Here is a 24,447-nt window from a genome sequence, read left to right on the forward strand (position 1 = left end):
TTTTTGAGACAGAGTTTCACTATGTCACCCTCGGTAGAGTGCTGTGGCGTCACAGCTCACAGCAACTTCAAACTCTTGGGCTTAAGCAATTCTCTTGCCTCAGCCTCCCAAGTAGCTGGGACTACAGGAGCCCGCCACAATGTCCAGCTACTTTTTGTTGCAGTTGTCATTGTTGTTTAGCTGGCCCGGGCCAGGTTCGAATCCGCCAGCTTTGGTGTATGTGGCTGGAGCCCTACTCACTGAGCTATGGGCGCTGAACCAAATAAAGGTAATTTTAATAATTTTACTTATTATTAAGTAAAATTTTAATAATTTTACTTATTATTAAGTGAGACAATGCTATAAAGAGCTTAGCACATTACCTGGTAGAGGGAACTTTGAGGAACTGAACCATAGGGTAGTTGTTATTGATTATGATTATATTTATTCTTTCTCGATTTATAGGACACGCACCAAGTAGTGCTTTGTCTTCTACATTTCCTCATGTGAAATAAGAAGCTAATGAGCATTTGAGAACATTGTCTATGGGTGGGACACACTTCCTTAAACAGTGAGCCAGAAGTTCTGGACACCTGTGTCTGGGAAATCCCAACCAAAGACAAGTTCACTATCTTTAGGGGCCTCAAAGCATTCCCTCATCCATAACCTTGCTTTTCAGTTTCTGGGGACTGACAGTTCCTGAAAGTTGAGTACATGTGTTTGAGACATCTAAATGTTTGGTTGTACCTCTAGAAACTTAACTCCAATTGCAAAAGCTTTGGTGGATGAATCTGGCTATCACTATTTGACAGAAGGGGAACTAAGGGTTTGAGAGACTATCTACATCCACCTCATCAGTCATGGAGCCAGGAACCTCCAGAGCCAAATTCTAACCCTGTCTGCCTCCCCCCCAGGCCCAGGAAGGCCAATGGGCCCCTCGCAACTGTGGCAAATCAAGCCTCAGCACATCAGGGAAGGTGAAATGAAGAAAGGAGCCCCTGATAAGCAATAATCCCAGATTCCTGGCTGCCCTCCAGATAGGCTCAGAGGGAGTCTTCAACAATCTGAATAGGCCTGAATGGAGATGAACTGTGCCGTGCTGAGGAGGAGGCAGAGGATGTGTCCTGAACTCTGCACAGCCAGTGCAGCCCTTGGGCTAGTGAACCAGCAGGACCTGACGGGGGCTTCCCTCCCACACACGCAAACTCAGACGCACATCCAGAGGGTCCTCAGGAGTTCTGTGCACCTGTGTGGGGCCTTGAGGGGATCTCCCACTGCCTACTTTTTGTTCTGCTTTTCTCAGGAGCCCACCCCCAACCCCCGCCACCACAGGAATGGGAGAGAGTCTCCTATGCAGGATTGAAGAACTCTTTGGGCCATCTTTTTAAAAGGCAGACCACTCATATCAATACTCTGTATCACAAAAATATAACAATCATATCAAAACATTGATTCTTCACATTGAGGTTAGGAGAGGTAAGTAAGAAAAACAGTAAGTCAATTTAATTTTAAATATACCTGTTAAGTAACCATACAGATGGTACAAAGTCAAGGTAATAGGTTACAACGGTGGTAAAAAAAAAAAAAAAAAAATCATTGCTCAATAGGGAGGTAAAGTTTGAACCCTGACTTGTGTGAAAATGAGGTACCTGGTATTTCTGTTGCTATGATTTTATTAATTAGGTCAGCATTACCTTGTACTTGGGGATGGTCTTCAGAAGCTCTTTCACTGGGACATCTGTACCAACCACTCCCAGAAGAATACCCTTTGATCTCTGTTGAAAATGGACATTGAACAATAATAACAGTCAGTTAACTTGGCAAAAGAAATAGTCTCATGAGAAGGCACACACCACAGAGCACCATCCGGTGCCTTCCCCAGAGTGATAGAGATTGAGCATTAACACAGGTCTCTAAGAAGGAGCCTCTTCTATCCCTCATCCTCCATCCAAAATATTACTAGATAAGAATAGTGGTTTCTCAGTCCATCCGTTAAATACTACAAGACCCAACACACACTCATACCAAGACAATTCAATAGCTTCCCTCTTCTCTCTCCTGAAAATCAGACACTGATGGGAAGTAGCATAACAGTTTCAGCAGCACGAGACTCTAATCATTAACCAGCCTCTCTTAAGAAAGCTTTTATAGGAAGACAGCCTGTTAACTGTTTTCTCTACTTACACTGCCATCTGGTGCCCAGGAGAGAGAGACTAAATAGCCAGAAAAGATGTAAGAACTCTTAACATTTTTAGCAATGAGTTGGAACCAAGGACAAATGTAAGGAATAGACCTCCAGGGTCCCAGTTTCCAAAGCAGGTGGCCTGTGATGTTTTAATGTCAGAAAGGCCATGGGAAAGGATGTACAAATTTCTGCTGTCAGTTGTTTCCTCTGAGGCTTAGAGTAGGTTGAATAGTTACCAGCACCAAGGACTCATATCAGCTGCTAACTATACTTGCCTCCTTCTATTCATCTTCTGTCTTAGCTACATGTCAACAGCTTTTGGTTTCCAAGCTTAAGGGCAGGAATGGTGTTCTCACTACGTATAACAGTACCATGCCCATAACAAGCACTCAGTAAATGTTCAGTTAAAAAGAAAATATAGGGTGGCGCCAATAGCTAGTTTAAAGGTCACTCCAAGTTCATGTCCACCAGGACCTCATAATGTAATGCTACTTGGAAACAGGGTCATTGCAGATGTAACAGTTAAGGACCTCAAGATGACATCATCCTGGATTTAGAGTGGACCCTAAATCCAATGACTGGGTTTCCTTATAAGAAGAGGGGAACACACAAAGTGGTGCATAAAAGAAGGTGTGAAGACGGAGGCAGAGCCTGGAGTGATGCTGCCACAAGCCAAGGTATGCCTGGGGCCCTCTGAAGCTGAAAGAGGCAAGGAAAGGCTCTTCTCTACAGCTGTTGGAGGGAGCACAGTTCCCCTGAACTGGACTTCAGACTTTCAGTCTCTACAACTGGGTCAGAATAAATTTCTGTTTTTAAGCCACCCAGTTTGTGGAACTTCCCACTACAGCCCTAGGTAATGAGTAGAAGGCTGGTAACTATACAGCAAAAAGATGTCAGTCCACCATAATCAAGGATTGTCTCTGGGGGTTTTGTCTTCTATCGTCATTAACACAAATTTTGGAAAGGTACTACAGACTCTGTAGTTTCTAGCAGCAGGATAAAATAATAAGGAAAAATTACATATACTCTCTCATTAAAAAGAAGTCACAAGAGCCTGAGTCAGAGAGTCTGAGAAAACAGCCCTCTGAGTGTCAGGCGTGAAGCGCTGCCACCATACTCACGGTTTCATTCTGCTTACTGAACACGGGCATGGCGACGGTGGTCATTAGGACGAGGCCCTGATCATCGGCCAGCTGGATGGGGAAAGAAAAGCCAGTTAGCTGGGAAGCATCTGAAAACCTCTGCTGGGGAAGGCGACCCCCTTGGCCATCACTTCCTTTCCTGACCAGGGGCTATGGCAAGTGGACCAGCGCCTGCTCAAGCCTTTAGTGGAGGGGCCAGAGCAATGTGCCTCCAGCTGATTTGCAGATTATAGCCCCAGCCTGGGGCTGGGGAAACAAAGTCACTTGTTGTCAATCACTCCAGCTGATCTGGTCTCTGCTTACAGACATTTTGGGTCAAATACAGCCTGATTCAGATCTTACAGATTTATTTTATTACCACAGATTTACTTTACTATTTTACTTTCCAGATATTTATGTTCAATAACAACGGTTCTCCTTAATCTAAAAATCAGGGATCCAAATATGTGGGCATAAGGGGTCTGGTGAATTGCCCCTGTTGGAAATGACGGAATCTGGAAGTGTTTACTCTCCCTAAGGTAGCTGAGTCAAGGCCCTTTTACTTCTACAGATTTCTGAATGCCAGTCCCAAATGGAAAACAAACAAAATAAAAACAAAATGAGAAACATAACTTGATCACCTGACCCCTACAATTATGTCTAAGAAGCTGACCGTCTCTCTTGGGAGAAGGATTCCAAGAATAGGGCACATGATACGCGTCTGGAAGCCTTTAAGCTGTGCACAGACACATGGAAACTCACCATCCCATCTGCGTTTCACACGGTGTTGGGAGCCAGGCAGGAACCCCTACTTTGCCCCAAAACCAATGGGGAAAGAGAGTCCTGGAACATGCCAGGCTTTGGCCCAAGGCAAACCTGCTCCTAATTCTCAGCTTTGAATCCTTCCTAACTGCATTAGTTAAGCCCCAGTGTCCTCATATAAAATAATGCCAACTATTCCCCAGCATTGTTGCCAGAAATATAAAACTGTCTATCTTGGTACCTGGCATTTGGAGGTGCTTAAAGCACGCTAATTTCCTCCCCCTGCCTTCAAGCTTACACGGCTAGTAAGCCGCAGAGTCCAAAGAAGATCAAGGCTGGAGGCACTGCTGACAGCCACCAAAACTGGCAGGCAAGTCTGATGGGAGAGGGACACTTTATGGTTTCACAGCCTATTCAAACCTCAGGTTTTTTCCTGATGTTTGGGCACTTCTCTTCTCTAGCTTCAGTTCTGAAGAATGATCAAGTGTTGCTTCCTCGACCTTCTTGGGGAAAAGCATAATAAAGAAAAGATCCTAAAATCCTTGAAGCCCCCATAGACTGGTTGCTCTCTTGAGTGAAAGTCATTAAGCTCAGTCCACCCTTCACCTTGTTCTTCTGATAGATCATCAGAGTCATAGGGCGTCACTACTTGCAATGTGGTGCACAGGGCAGCAGCATGCAGCAACTAAATGGTTGTTAGAGATAGTCCTCGACCATTCCAGGTGTTCTGAATATGAATACTTATTTTACTAATTTATATGTATGCTAAAAGTTGAGAAACATTATTATGGGGCAATCCTTTCTCACCTCCTCTCCATCAATAATTATGACAGCTAAAGAAAAGCTAGCAGGTATTGGAAAAATCTCCCAACAGGGATGGAGAGGCCATGTTTTTAACAATTTCACATCTATGTCAAGATGGGCCATAATCTTCCATGACAAGTAAGATGAGGCAAGAATTTCATAGACCCTCAGGACTGGGAACACATTGGTGTCATGGATAATTTTATGTATCAACTTTGTTAGGCTACAGTATTCAGTTGTTTGATCAACCATCAGTTTAAATGTTGCTGTGAAGGTATTTTGTAGAGATATGATTAACATTTTACAGAACACCCTCTATAACGTGGGTCAGTCTCATCCAATCAGTTTAAAGTCTTAAGAGCAAAGGCAGTTCCCCCAAGGAAGAAGGAATACTTCCTCCAGACTGTCTCCAAACGCAAACCTGCAGCACCAACTCTTACTGGAATTTCTAGTCTGCCAGCCTTACAGATTTTAGACTTGCCAGCCCCCACAATTGTGTAAGCCAAGTCCTTAAAATAACCCTCCTGCCTCTCTCTTTCTTTATATATATCCTCTCTATATATACCTCTTCTATTGGTTTTGTTACTCCAGAGAACCCTGACTAATAATATACATGGTAATCATGTAACTCCCATTATTTGAGGACAGCCTCATTTGGGTATTACAATAAGAAAATAAATTTACTTTATTTAATAACCAGATAATATTAACTTTGAGATGATGTTGATAATTATTTTTGCCAGGAACCACGTCAACCAGTATATACAGTGATATAAGAGTATGGAAACATAGTTCCAATGTCTTGCTAAAAATACTTAAACCATACCAGTGGAGGCATGCAAGGCCATTTTCAAAGGCAGAACCAACCCACAGTGAATAGCTCTCTTAGAAAGAGAAGACTTCCCACATTCCGACTCCTCGATTAATCCTTAATGCTATAAAGAAAACTGATTTGAGCTGATCCATAACCCTGGACAACTTCCACTTTTCAACTCAAATCAAAATTGTAAGCAGTGCCAACATGGATCATGGAAGAAATCAAAACATACCATTGACAATAATGAGAAATGAAGCATTTTTCCTGCAACCAGTAAAAATCAGTTATAAATCACTAGTAATTGTCCTGGCACAAACACAAGATCATGGAAAACTAACTTCAAAATATTAAGCCAGCATATAGTATTAACTTCACTCAGAGGCTAATTCCAAATGTAATTACTGCATCATTACTTTAAAAAAAAAATCCCCATAGGATTTTTTGCATTGCATTTGTACTGAAACCACTCATTTGTAACCAGCCCCAGGTAAACTAAGGAAATGCAGAGAGTTTGGTGTGGCCACAGTTTACACATGGGCCTATGATCGCGTGCTACTCTTCTCCTAGGGGCAGTTCTGGCCAGAAGCCTCACCTGTAGGCTTCCTCAGATAGGCCAGCTCATCATTATGCACAGAAATATTACTTGTGAAACATTAAGGCCCTCTTCTGCACCCAACAGCTCCATCGTTCCCAGTCCCCACAGGTCTGGACTCTGTGAATCTTAAACATTTTATGGAGAGGGAACATCAATTCACAAGTTCATTTAAACTGTAAGCACTGTATGATTGAAAGGCATTCCTTGCCATAGGAAATAGAAGCCAATGGCAAGAGTTTTTTTCCTAGACCACCAAGCAGAAATTATACAACCAACCACAGCCAGAAATACTCTTTCCCCCCATATGTTGGGCAGGGGGATTCCTTGCTTTTCTGTGACCCTCTAACCTATAGCTGCTGCTGAGGCAAGAGGACTCCTTATGATTCATACGTACAGTTTCCAAGAAAAATGCAGACATAGAGTCAACATTCATTTTCCAAAGGGTAGGAGCAGGAGATGAGGGTCACCATGGTCCACCTCGGCAAAATCCCATTAACTTAAGTCCAAGTGGGAATCTTAAAATGAACTGCTGTTCAATTACACTTGCCCAGGCTTTGAACAAGCCTCCAAAATGCACAGTTGTGGTACTCAGTTGTATAATAAGTGTATATTATTCCATATCCTTCATTTCCCATGCTACATAATGGGGATAGTTCTGGTATCAAAGGAAATGATGAATAATAATACTGAACATCTGGCTTATAAAACACAAACTTGCTCAACAGATTGACTGCTTCCTGTCAGCTTCCCAAGTTAATCATGCATGTAGGCTCACATGAATATGCATTTGGATTCGTGTGCAAGGTCCATGCAGCCATGCCAGGCCTCTACTTCTGATGCTTGATTAGTTTCCCACTGATGGCACTCATCAGCAATGTGACCAGCCCTAGGGTGTGGCCCCAGATAGCATAACAACACCAGATTTGTGTTGCTATCCATTTTTCTGCTGGTCTAGTCATTACTCTTCATTGACTCCCTTGATAAACATGCCTTGCATGTTAGCTATGTGCCAAGTTCTATGACATATGCTAGAAAAAAAAAAGACAGGAATAAGGCATGGTTCTTATTCCTAAGGCACCTCAGGTCCACTAAGGGAGACGGAAAAGCTAAAGTGGCAGAGGAAGAAGGGCTGGGTGGGGCTGGAATGCTGGCTTTCAATTAGTGAGCAGAGAGGCTCTGCAGGTTTAGCTTGAACTAATGGAAAAACATCTGGCATTTATTGATATCTGTCAGGGTTTGTATGACAGACCCAGAGGGCTCCCTGAAAGCAGTTCCCTGCTACACAGCAGTTTCGTTCCATTTGCTTTATACTTATGGATTTTTACAAATAGAACAATGCAGGGGAAGACATATTTTAAATTGCCCAGCACCTTGTTTCTCCTTCTTCTTTCTGCAAATAACACCCCCTTTCTATAGGAAAATCCTCTTTACCCCCTCCAACGACAAGGTTTTTTGGTAGGTAACCTCTTCCATCAGAGTATGGGCAATCCAACTCAGGCTGTGCACACTCGCACACACACTGCCTGGGCTGCGCTGATCAGCTTATTAATTAAGCATGTTATTCAAGCAAGGCTACCTGGGATTTTTTTTTCTTTTTCCTACCTGGAGCTAGTGGGATTTTATATGTGTGTGTGCGTATGTGTGTGTGTAATTGATGAGTACACAGCTGCGTTTCTGCTGTGTGTTCCTTTCAATACCTATAAGGAACATTGACTCTATGAAAAGACACTGCCACCATCTAGTGGCAATCAGGGTTAATTGCAGGTACAAGGTCCTGGGAAATTAAAAAAGCCATTTCCAGAGCATGGGCCTTACCATGTCATTGGCTGCCACTTAGTTATCTACTGTAGTTGAAACAAAAAAGACTGTATCAACTATTAGTACTGTCAATAACTTTCACCTTGACAGGAAGGGAATAGTCCTAAAAGGTCGAAAAACACAGCTGTGTACATCTTTAAATGTCAGATGAGACATTGTAAAGGAAAACCATTGATTCTGTAAGGTGTGTGGGATCTGAGAATGTGATAGGGGAGTAAAGGAAAGGTGAGGTTATCTCACACCCACTTTCTCAAATGCAGCTTTAACAGAAGGGAAGCTGTCTCCTTGGTATCTTCTCTCTTCCTCATTAGCTTAAATTTACTAATAAACTAGAAACCCCCAAGGATCATTATCTGGGTAGAATGAGGGATAATAAGGTCAAGGTAGAAAAAAATTTTACCCATATCCTCCAGTTTTGATAGTCCAAGACAATGAGAGAGCAAGATAGTAGAAATTCATGAAATAACTCTCTGTACAAATAAGTAACTGGGAACACCAGGGAGAGGAGCAGGGAACTATAAATCTCAAAAGGGGGACTTGAGCAGAATCTGTGGCTATGTAGAGACCCTCTACAGCCACAAGTCCTGACCTTTACCTCCTATCCTCAGACCAAAACATCCTCTGTACCTACCTCTTTCAATGGCCACAAGTCTGCCCTCCACCCCTAAATTCCCAACCCTTCTGCCATTACAATATTCCTTATCCAGTCAGTAGAAGAATCTGGTAAGCATGTACTGGGTATGTGCAGAAGGATGACTTTCTCCACAGCTCCTGGTGGAGATGTAAACACCCTTCAGAGGAATGGCACAGGTGAAAATCCCCTGAATTGTGGGAAGCAAATCCTATTGTGTCTCAGGCCTGAAAAGGGAGCACGGTATCAATACTGCTTACTTTGCTAATGTTAACTCTGGCTGTGAGTTTTTCCCTCAAATTCTTTGGATTCCCACTGCTGTTAGTGAGAATCATGAAATTTTCTGGCTGTTTTAATAGAGGCCAGTTTTGATTGAGAGACTTTACGCAGGTATAATATTTAAAAATCTCCTTACTTAATAATTTAATCAATGATCTAAGAAGCTATTTTGAATAAGAAAGGAATAAAAGGAATAGCATGTTTCAGTGGTAGAACCAAAAGACTCCTAAGTCGCCACTATCTACACGTACGTATGAATGCATACATCTATTTAATGAACTCCAAGATCTAGATTTCTTTTTGAGAAATTTTGTCTTAACTGGAGAACTGAAGTGTATTATGTAATCATTCTTAAAATCTAAATGACTAAATATTCATAGAACAACATGGATACATCTCAAACAGTATTTGGAAAATGAAACAAGTTGCAGAAGGATAACGTCATATGAAATCACATGTAAAAATGTAAACACCTAAAAGTATGCAGCGTGGGTATGTACATCCATTGTAAAAAATGACATAGACAGATAAGATGCAAGCTTTTGTCTGTCATATCCCAGCAGAAAATAAGCAGCACACTCAAAGTGTGATTTGAGGTAAGTTTAATAAAGGGATTATTTAGAAAGGTGCCTCAAAGGGTGATTTGAGGTAAGTTTAATAAAGGGATTATTTAGAAAGGTGCAGGTAGAATGCGGGGTACCACTTCAAGGAATAGTGCAGTGCCTGGGTGCTCCCAAACTGGACGAGGGCAGGGAAGGAGCACTTGCTGGAATCCGCAACAGAGAAACTGTATTGAGAGACAGGAGCCAAGATGTGATCTCCTACAGAAGGACAGTCAGCCCAGGCAACGCCACTGATATTTGCAGTATTTCCCTCCACAAAAAACAAAAACAACAACAAAAAAAAAATTAAAAATGAAGCCCTGAAGTAAATACAACAAAATAGTTATATTTCTTATTTCTGGGTGGTGGATACATAAACAGCCATTTTGGTGTCTTTTGTGTATGACTGCAATTACAAAGAACATCCCCCTCAATTCTCATCTACAGAAAGCATTTTATAAATAAACCACCAAATAACATATGCTCTCAATAAATATTAATGCTTCAAGATAAAAATAGATGAAGTAAAATAATAAAAATAATACTACTTCAAAAATCCTTTCTGCATTAAGATCAAAATGGTCCTCAGAGTTAGAAGATCAAAACAAACTATGGTAACATTTTGACATTGAAAATACTAATAAAGTTAGGAATATAATAAAGTTTTAATATTCTGGGTTAAACATATTATACTTTATTGTCAGTATTTCAGGTGTGCTTTATAGTGAGAGATTTAGAAAACGTAGGCATTATTTTTAACTGAAAAGATATTTCTTTTTTCAATGTGAGCAATATGAATCGTCTTTTATGACACTCCTCAGATGAACTGCTGCCCTTTAAAAATCTAGACAAATTAAAAACGCCAACCATTGTTCAGATTTCCATTATGCAGTAGCATTTTCTCACAATTCTGCAAGGTACCTGAATCCTAAATAACACAAGGCCCTAATGAAACAGCAGGGGAGAATAAGAAATAAGAATAAGTAAAGCTTTCTAGTAACATCTCTTCTTGCTTTGCATTTGATCACCCTGATAAAATGTCGTCACTTAATTCTCGAAAATGCTGTTTTGCTTTTAGCTGATACATTTTCCCTTTTCTCGTTCTATCATTACTACTTGCATCTGAGATTTGGAGATCCTGAATTCTTACATGAGATTTCACTGTATTTAAAGTTGTTTAAATATAAAGAACAAACTGATTTCCCTCTTTGGACTTTAATGCATACCATACGAAATGAATTTTTCAATTTGTTTGTTCTCTTTCTTTTTAACAATGTAGAGACAATTTTGTGAACGAGGATGTTGGATAATGTTGGAACATCTAGGAGAATGTAAAAACGACTTCCTTCTAATAAAATTGTTATTATTCAGGAAAATTTGGTGTTCTTTCCTTTCCCTCCAATAATGCTAAGATAGTCATGGAGCAGGAAATACGATTTATGAGTAGACAGCTACATAGAGGGAGGACACCGCCTGTGACGAGGAGCACATATATAAAGCCATGTCGAGAGAGTATTACTGATTAACAGACCTGAAAGCTGTCTAGGAAACCGCTTTGTTTTAGAGCACAACCGGCTTATTTCAAGAATGCCCAGTGATAAGACCAATGAGAATTATCATGAGGCATTGGAATTTGGGTAATATTTATGATGAGCTATGACACATAACTGACCCCCCATTGTGGCCGAACATTCATATTTTCACAAATGTGGTTTAGACACCTCTCAGAGAGATGCCTGAAAACACAGCCAACTCTTGGAGCTTCAGGGCCCTGGGACAAAACCTTCCTCTTGTTTAAAGACCCCCTGAAATGCTGCTTCCTCCATAAACCTTCCCTAACTAAGTGGAAATGGGAACCAGATGTTTTCAAACTTCACTACAAAGATAATCATATTTACTCTACAACCAAAGATACCATCTAGGACCAAATCTGTGCAAACTGTTAATGCAGCAAAGTCACTGAACACTGTGGCTGGAAGAAATGCTGAGAACTGTGTAGAGCCTATGAACTCCAAGGGCAGAAGCCGGGAATAATCCCTCTTTTTATCCGTAGTATTTAGTATGCAGCCTGGTACATAAGAAGTGCCCCCCTGCAAATGACCCTTGAATGAATTTATGCCAATACCATCCTTTTATTTATTTTATGAATGAGGCCCAGAAAGGAAAGGAGTCACAGAGAACTGGTATCAGAATTCAGACAGGACCCTGGGGTTAGTTCTCCCTCTTTTACATCACACGGCTTCTGCTCGCTCGCGGCTCCTTCCCTGAGCAGCTCTGTGTATTGCTCCTGCATCAGTGTGGTTAGCCTGAGAGTGTGAGGGATGTGCTGAGAGGCTGATGCCCAGGTGCTTCTGCTCTGGTAAGGGGGGAAGGTTCATAATGTCTAGCTGATGTCACAGTGAAAAAGGAAAAGGACTTTTTTTTTTTTTTTAACAGCTTAGTTGAACATTGTGAGTTGCTTAGCAGCACAGAGAAAAGTATGAACTACAGAAGCAAAAATTGACATTTCGGAGCAAGTTATTCCAACTTCTGAGTCACTTTTATTGAGCCATCCATCCATCCATCCATCCATCCATCCATCCATCCTATCTGTCCATCCATCACACCCACATCCACATCCAGGGCCAAATATGGCTTCCCATTTGTTATCAAACATTGCTTTAATGTCTTATATCAGGGTAGCTTTAAATTGAGCTCTGACATAGATCTTATGTAGTGTCTATGCACATTTTTTATGTAAAGGAAGTAAAGATAAAAAGGCAAAGTACATTTCTGGAGTTCACAGAAGGCAACAGGGTGGAGATTTAAGCCCTGGCCCACGTGATGCCAGAGCTTGTGTACCCACCCCTTTGCTTTCAGACTCCTATTTTGGGGTGCAAAGGCAACTACCATGTTTTGCCTGCATGAGCTTAGAGTACAGTGCAAGAGGAATATTACTTAAATCATCCTTAAATTAGGAATAGCACGTACACTTCTTACAGGATTGAGTAGAATTATAGACATAAAGCACCTAGCACAGTGCCCGGCACATCTGATGGGTGCAATGAATCTCACAAAGACCATCATTCCAGGCTAGGGGAGAAAAGTTCATATGCTTCTTTGTAATTCACTCATTGTTTTAGCAAATTTGAACTTGATCTCTCTCTCCATCTGAATTGCATAAACAAAATAGAAAGCTATTTCTTCTTTATCCTATGGTAGAATAGCATGACTTTAATAGCTAAACAGTATGCTTTAGAAAGTAGTTGGGAGTAGTTACTTATACTTAGCAATTATAAATATTAGAGGAGGCTGGGAAAGAACACATCGGGAAGTAAGTTGTTATGGAGGAAGGGAGACAGGGAAGAAGGGACAGACGCCTTAGAAGTATCCAGCCTGCAAATCATCTAATGTGTTCCAGGCCTAGGCAAATACAGATGGGTAAAATCCAAGCACACAGGGCTCATGATTCAGCAAGTGGTTTAATTTTGTGAGTCATTTCGGGAAAAAGAAAATCCATACCATGGCATTAGTTCTTGCCTGACATTTTTGTACCTCATGAAACTCGGTTGGGTTTCCCAAAATCCTTCTAGTTAATTCGAAGGGATAAACATCTAACTTTCTGTTTTTGAACTTCTTGGTAGCACTGCTGTACACAATTGCACAACTGCTGCAGTTTACCCCAGAGGGTCATTCCAGTTGACTCCTTTGGCATGAGGAGTTTGGCAGCCCAGGCACAGACGTTGCTTCAGTTCCCATGGGAGGGGGCTGCTTGGGGATTTGTACATCCATTAATTGGGTGCCTAACCAGGGAAGAATATGACTGGAAAAAGGATCAGGCAGCTCAATTATGAACAGAACAATAAATATGTGACTCCATTTAGTAAGAAAAACAAAAGGCAGTTGTTTCAGTGTAATGGGCACTTTTCTGATTTTAATGCACAGAAATAAGTAGACGATTTTTATCAAAGAAAATTAGACCCTTTTTTATCAAAAAAAAAAAAATGGAAGAAAGACTATGACCATGGGTAGTTTATAGGTTATGCATATTTTCTCCTGAGTAACTCATTGTCTTTATCTAGTATATCTGCCACACAGGAAATCTCTTTCTGTGAGAACCAGCAAAGCCAAATTAAAATTACAGATGGTAATCTGGCATTGATTTGATGTAGACTTGACTTACATTTATATTTTAACACAGATTTGGTTTTCAAATTATTTACTGAATTGTCCTGAATCAGTACAGGACAACGTTGGAATCATGTTGGAATCATGTTTCAGTGTTGGAATCATGTTCTTTGTTATGTGCCTCTAATGCAATCGGGAAAAAAATGTATTTCTGACTCTAGTCCACTGATTTGGAGTTGCTTAATCCTGTATTTCATAAAGGTACTCCATACAGGTATCCTTTAAATGACAACTCTTCCAGAGCCTTGAGCATAATGTATAAATTGATAAGTCGTTTTTTCATAAAATGCATCTAGTGTCTCCAAGAGTGATACCGTTGTTCTAAATCGATTAAGAAATATGGAAGAGACCTCAAAATGGCAAAGCCAGTACTTTGAATTCAAGATCGCCTTTGAGCCAGTAAAAATGATCTACAGAGAATTGCATCTAGAAGCAAGAAAAGCATTCCCAAGAGGTCCCCTTAAAACCACCTCAGACTTAATACTGGTGATGCTGACATTAACACTATAGTATTCCAGTTCAATGGTCTTTATGAAATAACTCCATCCTCTGCCTTCCGTTCTATATAGAATGAAGAAGGATGTTTGTATTTATTTAGGAAGGCAAGAAAAATTGAGATGAAAACAATTATTAAAATTCCCTTGTTTTTAATTCATGTATTACTTTGACTTTCAAAAGAAAAGATAGTTTCACTTAGCAATGTCGTAAGAAGAATTTGCAGTGTTTAAGCACATCAAGAAAATAATATTTTATTTATTTATTTATTTATTTTATCTTTTTGAGACAGAGTCTCGCTTTGTCACCCTGGGTAGGGTGCCATGGCATCACAGCTCACAGCAACCTCCAACTCTTGGGCTTAAGTGATTCTCTTGTCTCAGCCTCCCGAGTGGCTGGGACTACAGGTGCCCACCATGATGCCCGGCTATTTTCCTGTTGCAGTTGTCATTGCTGTTTAGCTGGCCCGGGCTGGGTTCGAACTTGCCACCCTCAGTGTATGTGGCTGTTGCCGTAACCACTGTGCTATGGGTGCTGAGCCAAGAAAATAATATTTTATAATTGTATTTTATTTAAATAAATAGAAAACATTTCATATATCTTATATAAGATAGTCTGAAAGAAAATTTTGAATTTCTAAGATGCTAAAAATTAAGTCCAGGTCTAGAAAGCATTGCGATATTAGGGATTTTTAAAATCAATTCTTTGTTTTCAGCTTAATAATCAGGTTCTTTTTTTAAGAACACCAGATTATATCAGTGTTCCAAAATGATTTCTGTTTTTACTCCATCAAAGTTTTTCTGTATTAAATAAGGTATCATGATACCAGGGTAACTCATAGTATTCCTGCCCCTGCCACCTCTAATCGAGCACTTGGTGTGGATGGGCCCTGACAAATACGGTTCATGTGCTTCTCAGAAGACCATGTGAGGCAGGCGTCTCCACCCCGTGATTACATGAGGAGACCAAGGCTCAGAGGGATGGTGTCCTGGGCCCAAAGTACTGAGGAGAAGTGGCAGGCAGGGCCTCTACTCTGCCTCCAGCTGACTCCGAAGTTGCTCTGGAGAACCACTGCTCTCTTTCCTTTGCTGTGACAGTGGAATGTCCTCCCCAGCCATGATGAATAGGATGCCAGAGGTTGACTGCTACTGCTCGGTTCAGCACTTTTCCCACAGCAAACTCGGCAATTGCCAACCACATCCACTTCATCTTTCCCACTTGTAAGCTGAGGTCGTCTTCCCTTCCTAGAGGTATGAGTGGAACAGGGAGCACCTACCAGCTGAGGCTCGCTCACCTGGGGTAGGTGACCCTACTTTAACCACACACCTGCTGTTCTAGTGGATTTCCCCAGTTCCCATCAATGCTTCTCTAAGCATCTGACATGGACTGGGCCTCTCACTAAAGATCAAACATGACCTCTTTTTCTAATAGGAAATAAAGATTAGTGATAAACAAAGGCACTTCTAGACTTGTCCCATGCAAGAGGACCCACTGTTTACAAACCCTCATACTCTAACTACAGTTAGTTGTACTAGGAATCAATGTAATTGTGGTGTATCTTCACACATAAGTGTGTGCTTCTCATTTTTTTGTTTCTGGCGAGAGTTATGGTCAGAAAACAATTGTTAGGTTAACACTCGTTAGTCTGCTCCATTTAACATATTTGTAATACACTTAGTTCATGATTACAAATAAATTCTTTTCTTATAAAAGTAATATATGCTGATCATATAGTACTTGAAATATTCAAAAATGTATTAAGAAAATGAAATAAATACTTGTCCTTCTGCCACTAGGAAATAGCCAATGTTAAGCACATCTATCCTTTCCAATACTGTCTTGTTTATACACACACACACATATACAATAGGTGCATAATGTACATAAACTACTACATTCTAACTATTTATTTATTATTTTTGAGACACAGTCTTACTTTGTCACCTTGTTAGAGTGGTGACATAGCCACAGTAACTTAAAACTCTTGGGCTCAAGCCATCCTCTTGCCTCAGCCTCCTGAGTAGCTGAGACTATAGACGCCTGCCACAATGCCTGGCTACTTTTCAGAAACAGGGTCTCACTCTTGCTCAGGCTGGTATTGGACTCCAGAGCTCAAGTAATCCACCTGCCTTAGCCTCCCAGAATACTAGGATTATAGGCGTGAGCCACTGCGCCTGGCCCTACATTCTCATTTTAAACATAATATCTACCAAATAGTCTATTTTTCATAAGTTTAGGGCTTTTGCAACCATTTTCCTATTTCTTGGGATTTTGGCTCTTCTTTTCCTCGTTATAAATAAAATTACAAGGCACTGACCAACACAGGCTAAATTCTGCAAAAGAGGGATATTCGGACAAAGAGTGCAAGTGTAAAAGTTCTCGTTGTGTTCTACTGATGTTTCCTCAGAGGCTTTTGCCAGTTTTTACACATAACAATGAAAAAGCTAAAAATACGTTTTAAAAATTTCATAATTAAATTAAATCTCTTGCTTTTGCTTTTTCCCTGAATAATCATGAAAAGTAGTACACAAAGTATAAAAACAATACACAAATTCTTCAATTGTTCAAATAAATATGAAGATGGAGTAAACCCTGAATATTTTTCCATACACACAAGTAGATACAACTATGTAGTTGTCTACTACTAACAAATTATTTTCAATAAGAAAGTCAAATACTGGCTCAGCGCCTATAGCTCAGTGGTTAGGGTGCTGGCCACATATACCGAGGCAGGTGGGTTCAAACCCTGCATGGGTCTGCTAAACAACAATGGCAACTACAACAACAACAACAAAAAATAGCCAGGCGTTGTAGTGGGTGCCTGTAGTTCCAGCTACTTGGGAGGCTGAGGCAAGAGAATTGCTTAAGCCTAAGAGTTGGAGGTTAGTGTGAGCTGTGATGCCACGGCACCCTACCCAGAGTGACATACTGAGATTCTGTCTCAAAAAAAGAAAAAAAGAAAAGAAATGCAAATACTATCCTTCCCCCAAACAGAGCTCTGTGGTCCCCTATCGGGCTGCACAGGGCTCTGCCTGTAGTGTCTGGTGCTGCTCTGCTGGCTATGCTGCCTCCAGAAAGCCATGCATTTGGGACCTGAGAGCCTTGCATTTGTTTATTTACAGTTTCAAAGGCAGTATTGGACAAGGCCATGAAAGGGGTTAGCTGAGACCCACATGGATATGACATTTGCAAAGTTCACCTCCTTCCTCAGCAGCAGAGCAGTCTGTGGGGCTGTCACAGACACACTCATGGGCTGTCACAGACACACTCATACCGAATTATGGCAGAGAACAAAATACTTGGCTATGCAACCATCATTATGGTTGAGTAGTATGCCATCACTCTGATTTCCTGGGTCCCATATACTGGGCATGGAAAGAGCTGGAGTAAACAGACTTGCTCTACTTTCTACTTCCCTGGCCTTATTCACAAAATAGATCTCATAATTTAAATGGTAGCCCACTGTGCTGCTATATCTTTCAGACTGTGAATACATCAATTTTAACTGCCCCAGCTTTGGGGAATGTATATAAAAAGCATCTGTACCTGTTACTATAAAATAGTAAATGATAAATAGAAAAACAGGGTTATCAAAACAAAACATAATAGTTTACATGTAAAGTAAAGGTAAAAGCAAATGAGACATAAACCAGAACCAAATGTAAATAGTCATCACCTCGCAGTTTTGCACTTCATTTGCATTGACTTAGCTGGTTATACAGCTGTAAAAAAACACTAAAATCACTAGACCTACAGTTCTATGAAAACAGCAGCTTTGCAAACTTTCAATTTTCTATGTTCAGTGACAGTTCAACGGTTCAAAGTATAGAAGTTAAATGAGGCAAAAAATGATAAATGATGCCTCACAGTTGCTGAAATCTGATTACGCTGAGATAAGAGCTAGGCTGAGATCTACTTGTATAAGTTTCTACCTAAAAAAAAAAACAAAAAAACAAAAAAACAAGACAACGGGGAGCGAGGGGGAGAAAAAAAGAAAGAATGGAAAGAAAAACTTCAGATAAATGAATGCTTCCATTTGTTCCCTCAAAATAAAATATAATCAAGGAAACAAAGAAAATGCAAATAGATTCAGGATGCCTTTTACACTGGGGAGGGAGGGATTAATAAACAGCTCCATCCTGAAAGAAAGGCCAAAAACTGACCTCCATTTAGGAAGCTAATATATGCACTCCTGAGTCCTCATACAAGTTAAGCAGCACAGAATATCACAGCAGGCATAGAACAACAGATCTTGAACCCTGCTGTGTTTGTTCAAGAAGGCAAGTTAAGCTATTCCTAACAGGAAACAAAACACGTGGTTGGGCTATTAAACGGGGATCATTTTGCCATACTGTGCAGTCCTGAATGCATCAACTGCTGTTCCAAACAGGATTAGAGATGTGGTTTGCTTTAACTATGGTTTTGAGAAAAATGCTTATGCCTACTTAGAATTCTCAGGCTGATATTAACTAATACAGTGCCAGGCAAGCCAGACAGCACCTAGGAAAGCTTCAAGAAATGGTCTTTGGCAAATTTCAAAGTTGTATGAGTGCAGCAGCAGATGAGGGGAGAGGGTACCAGCATCTTCACAAGGTCACCCATGACCCATGGACACAGCCACTTCGGGATTCCTCAAAGAGTATTTCAGACCTTGTATCTTCAGGGCCCATTCTACCTTGATGAAGTCCATATTGATTGAATTAACCATGTAGGGAACAACTGATATTTAGTTCTTAAAGACAGAACTAACTTGAATAAAAATGCACCTAGAAAAATGTACTATTTTGTTCAAAGATATAACTGTTAGACATACATTTATAAATGACTTTGAGTATTTTTACCATATCATCATTATAAAAGGGGATCTATCTGACATTTTTGCAGGAATCAAGAAGTACCATGAAGGGAAAAAAGCCAAACCCTTCTTAATCATAGACTTCTCTTCATTGTTAACTAAAAGAACAATCCATCCACTGGCTCAATTTTCACCAAAAAAAAAAAAGAATGAATTTGTGATGCCTTGAAGGTGTCACATCTATATTGTTACATGTTTTTTAGCCAAGACTTCAGAACTGCCTCTGTATTTGTTGAAAATATTTAACATTTGTCCAGTACATTGCTAGTTAGTGCTAGTCCAATTTTATATCAAGGGTTGAAATTTATAGAGTCTGGGAGTTATGTTGGAGGAGTTTAAGAATCACAGGAAAAGCAATTTTTTTGCAACCTATTGTTCTAGAAAATTGTCATTAAAAAGGCTGGAAAAGAAATTTTGGAAGACCCTAAAAATATTAGACTCATGAAAACCATAATTCATAGACAACAATCCTTAATGACTGCCACACATAAAAGGGACACCAAAATGAGACATTTTTTAGATGTAGATCAGCCAAGAGATTAAAATAAGCATGTTAATAGAGACATAACTATTTAAAATATTTATAGAGAAAACAGTTGCAGATGATACAAAGGCAGATTCCAATAAAAACACAGCACAAATGCAGATACCATATGGTCCAATGTGCGCGATCATGACCTCATGTGAAAAGCAGGCCAGAGATGCCTCCATTTAGCCCCAGAACAACAAATTCAGGGGTTTGGAAGGAGCTCATTATATGTCATGTCTATAGATGCATGAAATCTATGGGTAACATCAAAGGCATCCGGAAGAAATCTCTCAAAACCATTGTCCCCCAAAGTCTCTCCTTTGTTGGGGCTTTAAGCCCAATCTCCATTTCCTTCTGACCACATATTGAAGGTGCCCTCAGTTAATGCATGGTTTCCAGGGAAACAGGTGGAATGCCGCATACCTGGTGGGCTCTACTGTCATCTCCTGACTATTCAACTGACTCAGAACCACAAAACCCCGTGCAGAGAGGTCCTAGACCAGTACCTCCCACGTGGCTGCTCTCTTGATCTGCTCTGAAGCCTCAATGACCAGGCCGAGCCAAATAATAAACAGAGCTCTACATTTAGAAGTGTTCAGCGAGGCTCACAAGTCACCAGACTGAGACTTGCAGGCCTTGGGGGAGGATGCTGTCTGTCTGCAGGACACCTCTCCTTCACTACCCTAACCCTCTTACCATATACCTGAACTTTCTAGTCAAGCTCCTTCTCTAAAGAGCTGAATGGTCCAGAAACTACCCCAAAGAGTCCTGAAACCAATTCAGACTAACATCTGATACATTTATTTTTAGGTTAAACTACTTTTCTCTAGTTTAATAGAAAAAAGACCACTTGTAGGCACAACAGGAACAGGCACCAAGAGCTCCTCCTGGTTATACAGGGCTACAGGACAAGTCAGCATCTTGGGAAGTTTGACATCTGTTGGAGACAGGGAAAGAGCGAGGAAACTGCTGGGACATCTTCTTTGACTCTGGAGTCATGCAATCACAATAGTGTGCCTTCACTTTGCAGGACATGTGACATGATGACATAAGAAATGAGGACAATGAAGCAAGTGCTAGTGAAGAAACATATACCCTGGTGACACTCGCTCTTGCTATATTCTGTGATGGTTTGTTTTGAATTTTGTTTTAAAATTGCATGGATGGTGGCACCTCCAGTTCATGAGGTATCTTCCACAACACTTTTGTACAGGTGTTAGTGGAAATTTGATGAATAAATGCCAGGTCTGTTTTTAGGCACAGAATTTGTAAGTCCTACAAAAAATTGCAAATGTAGGCAATTAAGAAAGTATGTCCTATCAAAGACATTGAGGCTTCCAAACAATCTGGAATTCTGACCATATATTTACCCTGGAAGCTGTTGTTGGCCTTGAAAACGCTAACTTTTAATGAAGTGTTCAGTCCTTTTGTGATGGCATTGAAGTGTAATCAAACATTACCATAAGCCAAGTCACACACTAGCACGTCTTGCCTTGTTTAAATACCTCAAATATATTTGAGTAATTGTGTAATGATTTCTAGGCCTCTGGTTGTCCATATGGTCTGAACAGACTGTCTTTTGTAGAGCAGTTGTGCTCTCTCTCACTCACTGAGAAGGTTATCTTTGCTTCAAACTGAAGAGGTTAAGAGATGCTGTTTACATTTCAGGGTGGCTTCCTACCTTAACTCTTGGAACAAAATTCACATCTGGCCCCCAGAAACTGCTATGTCTTCTAGAAGTCTTGCTTATGTTTGTGAAATACACAAGAACAATGTAGCAGGCATCGAGTGACACGTTTTCTACCATAAATATCCTTTGGGTACAATGACATGCCATGGAGATGACATAGCAAAGCCATCATTGCAACAATATGGACTCTTTCTAGACAGAGAACATTCTAAATGGTGGAACCAGATTATCTCAGACAATGAAGACCAGTGAAAGGGTCTGGCCATGGGCAAGAACTCCGCTGTTTTAATGCTGGCTGGGTGATATAGATAAGGGGACAAGCAAAGGGGCTGCTCATTTTGCAATTAATGAAACCCAAGAGAGGGAGAGACATTCAGAGATTTGCCTTAGGAGCCCAGAATGTAAACTTGGTTATTGGGCCTTAACTAATTACATTATTTGTCTCCCTAGGAAATTATCCCAGGGAAGGCCTGGAATGCTATGTCTGAAGGACTGTGCCCAACTTACTCTTGACCTATTATTTGGGAATTCTCAGGAAAATGGTTGGGGATAGCTTCCCCTGCCAACCACTGGTTGTAATAGGGTTCTTTGATGAGACTAACTTAGCAATGGGACAGTGCATAGTTGAGTCTGTGGGCCTCCCTCCTCCTGCCTAACTTAGCCTCCTGAATCTGTAAGGGGAAAACCATTTCACTGGTCATGAACAGTACAAAACACACAACACCATGAACACATGCACGGCTCGTGAGCTCTGGCGATGACTGGAATGTGACAGGAAAGAGTTTACCTTTTGTGCCTGAGGGAGCTGAAAAATAAGGGGGAAAACAAAACAAAACAAAAGAAAAAAATCAGTCATTATATAACAAGTTAAGATTAACTGTAAAACTTCATTTTGTTGCCATTGGCAGGTGAGAACACCAAAATGAGGGAATAAAGAATGAAATAAAACTAAAGTCAAGTCATTTTCAAAATAAAGCCACAGTTCTGATCAGGAGACCTGCTGTCTGAATTTGTGGCACCCACAGATTATCTATGAGCTTCCAGCATTATTTTGTGAAAGCCCAAAGCAGTTTGGTAACCTCATATAAAGCTGGACCTCAGCTTCTTCTGTCCAACGATCCAAAGAGCACAGTTTCATGACCCAGCTCCTTCTCCCTGTAGGAAAGCCATCTGGAGGCATCTGCCACTGTCACAATTTGGTGGTGGTGGTGGTAGGGGGGGTAGTGCCAGGGGAGTGAAGGAGAACTGTAGCCTCTTGTAGCACAGGCCGGGAGAGTATGAAAACCCCTACAGTGCACACAGGACGGTTCCCACCACAAAGAGTTAGCTGTCCCATACATCAACAGCACCAAAAACATTTTTTTTCTTTTCTGTAGAGACAGAGTCTCACTTTATCACCCTTGGTAGAGTGCTGTGGCGTCACAGCTCAGAACAACCTCCAACTCCTGAGCTTAGGCGATTCTCTTGCCTCAGCCTCCCGAGTAGCTGGGATTACAGGTGCCTGCTACAATGCCTGACTATTTTTTTGTTGCAGTTTGGCCGGCGCCGGGTTGGAACCCGCCACCCCTGGTATATAGGCCAGCGCCCTACCCACTGAGCCACAGGTGCCACCCCAACAGCACCAAAATTGAGAAACCCTGCTATACATAAAGGTGAGACTGTTAGAAAAACACTGTTTTTAAAACTAATTTTTCTTGTTTTGCAGCACATTAACTGTTCCCTTTATCAGTGGTTGAGGAAGTATGTACAAAGATTTGTGCAGGTAGAGTAAAACTGATATTCTAAGAACAATGAAAAGGCAGTCAGTCAATCCATAAAATAAAACAGAACAGCTTTCCCAATGGCACAGGCAACGAACTGAAATTAATAGGTATGTGGAAAATGATGAACATTTGTGAGACATATTTGTCTGTTTTACTGTGTCGAGACTATTAGGCTGCGGCTTAATGCCACAGTATTATGATTGCCATTAAAGCATGCAGTGTTTTGAAAAGCATTCTAATCTGGAATGGAATTAACATGATCCATGTATTAAATTCCCAATCTAAGAATTACATTCCCAAGACTGACTTCTCGTCAAAGAGACTAACGTTTATCTATCGAGTGCGAACTTGTTGCCAGGCCCTGTGTGACATTCTTTACTTGGATTATTCTGTTTAATGACAGCAACCCAAGGCTAGGTGCTCCCATTTCACGGATAGAAACTAAAACGGAGCTCAGAGGGTAAGTAATTATGCGATGTCCCATAGATAATCAATTGCAGTACAGGGCTGCCTGACTTTAGTATGTACAAATTCAACTCAACTCACCCATGAATAAAGACCACACACATTTGGGAATTCTGACTGCAGAGACTTTTTCTCAGTCTCTCTAAAGCAGTGATTTTCAACCCATGTCCCATAAAAGGGTCTTAGGTACACCTCAAAAACTTTTAAAGATTGTTAATTAAATTATTTTCAAAAGTTCAAAGCAAAGTATATTCTTTTTTTTTTTTTGATCAACATAATTTAAGTGTGCCACAGAAGTTTAACTATAGGTTCAAGGGTGCTATGAGATAAAAAAAAAAAAAGGTTGAAAAACATGGTTCTAGAGCTTATCACACCAAAAGTCCTAGAAGATGCAAAACAACTAAATCTATTTGCATCATCTGCCTTTCCTATTCATTTTACAGTGGAAAGAATGTTCCCTTTGCCTATGCACTGAGACAGGGACTCTCTTAGACCTGTCCTAAGCCCCTGCCCTGTGGTTGGAGCCCAGCAAAGGGCAGAAGGAATAAACCCAAACACATAAAATGTCTTGAATCTCAGAGACATCGCCACAATGTCCATCAAAATCAGATTTCAACCTCTCCAACACTCAATTTCCAACACTTTTATCCCAAGTAGATCTCCCAACTGAAGACAAGAACATGAGCATGTTCTTCTGATTCTTTCCTACAGTTACAACTGTGGCTATTGAAAAAGGAAGCTCATGAGTTCCTCCAGTGCTTCTCAAGAGTTCAGAAAAAAAAAAAAATGTACCAAGAGGTGAGAAATTGAACCTAAAATGAGAAATCACTTGAAGAAAAGTTTCTGAAATATTAAACATCTTTTCATACAACGGAAAGAAACCTTGGATT

At 40.6% G+C, this 24,447-nt stretch overlaps 1 protein-coding gene across 2 annotated transcripts in view; it reads right to left on the minus strand.

Moving 5' to 3' along the window:
* The window catches only part of CACNA2D3 (calcium voltage-gated channel auxiliary subunit alpha2delta 3), a 913,362-nt gene that overhangs the window by 231,279 nt on the left and 657,636 nt on the right, over positions 1-24,447 (minus strand). Inside the window, exons 14-16 of one of the 2 annotated variants that reach the window (XM_053599984.1) lie at positions 22,117-22,134; positions 3,286-3,357; positions 1,674-1,754 (exon numbers count right to left, since the gene is read on the minus strand). In XM_053599984.1, the coding sequence (XP_053455959.1) occupies positions 1,674-1,754; positions 3,286-3,357; positions 22,117-22,134 (171 nt within the window). The remainder of the gene's footprint in view (positions 1-1,673; positions 1,755-3,285; positions 3,358-22,116; positions 22,135-24,447) is intronic. The other variant, XM_053599985.1, reaches the window with a different exon arrangement.

Source organism: Nycticebus coucang, chromosome 8 (assembly GCF_027406575.1).
Source record: "Nycticebus coucang isolate mNycCou1 chromosome 8, mNycCou1.pri, whole genome shotgun sequence".
Classification (NCBI taxonomy): domain Eukaryota; kingdom Metazoa; phylum Chordata; class Mammalia; order Primates; family Lorisidae; genus Nycticebus; species Nycticebus coucang.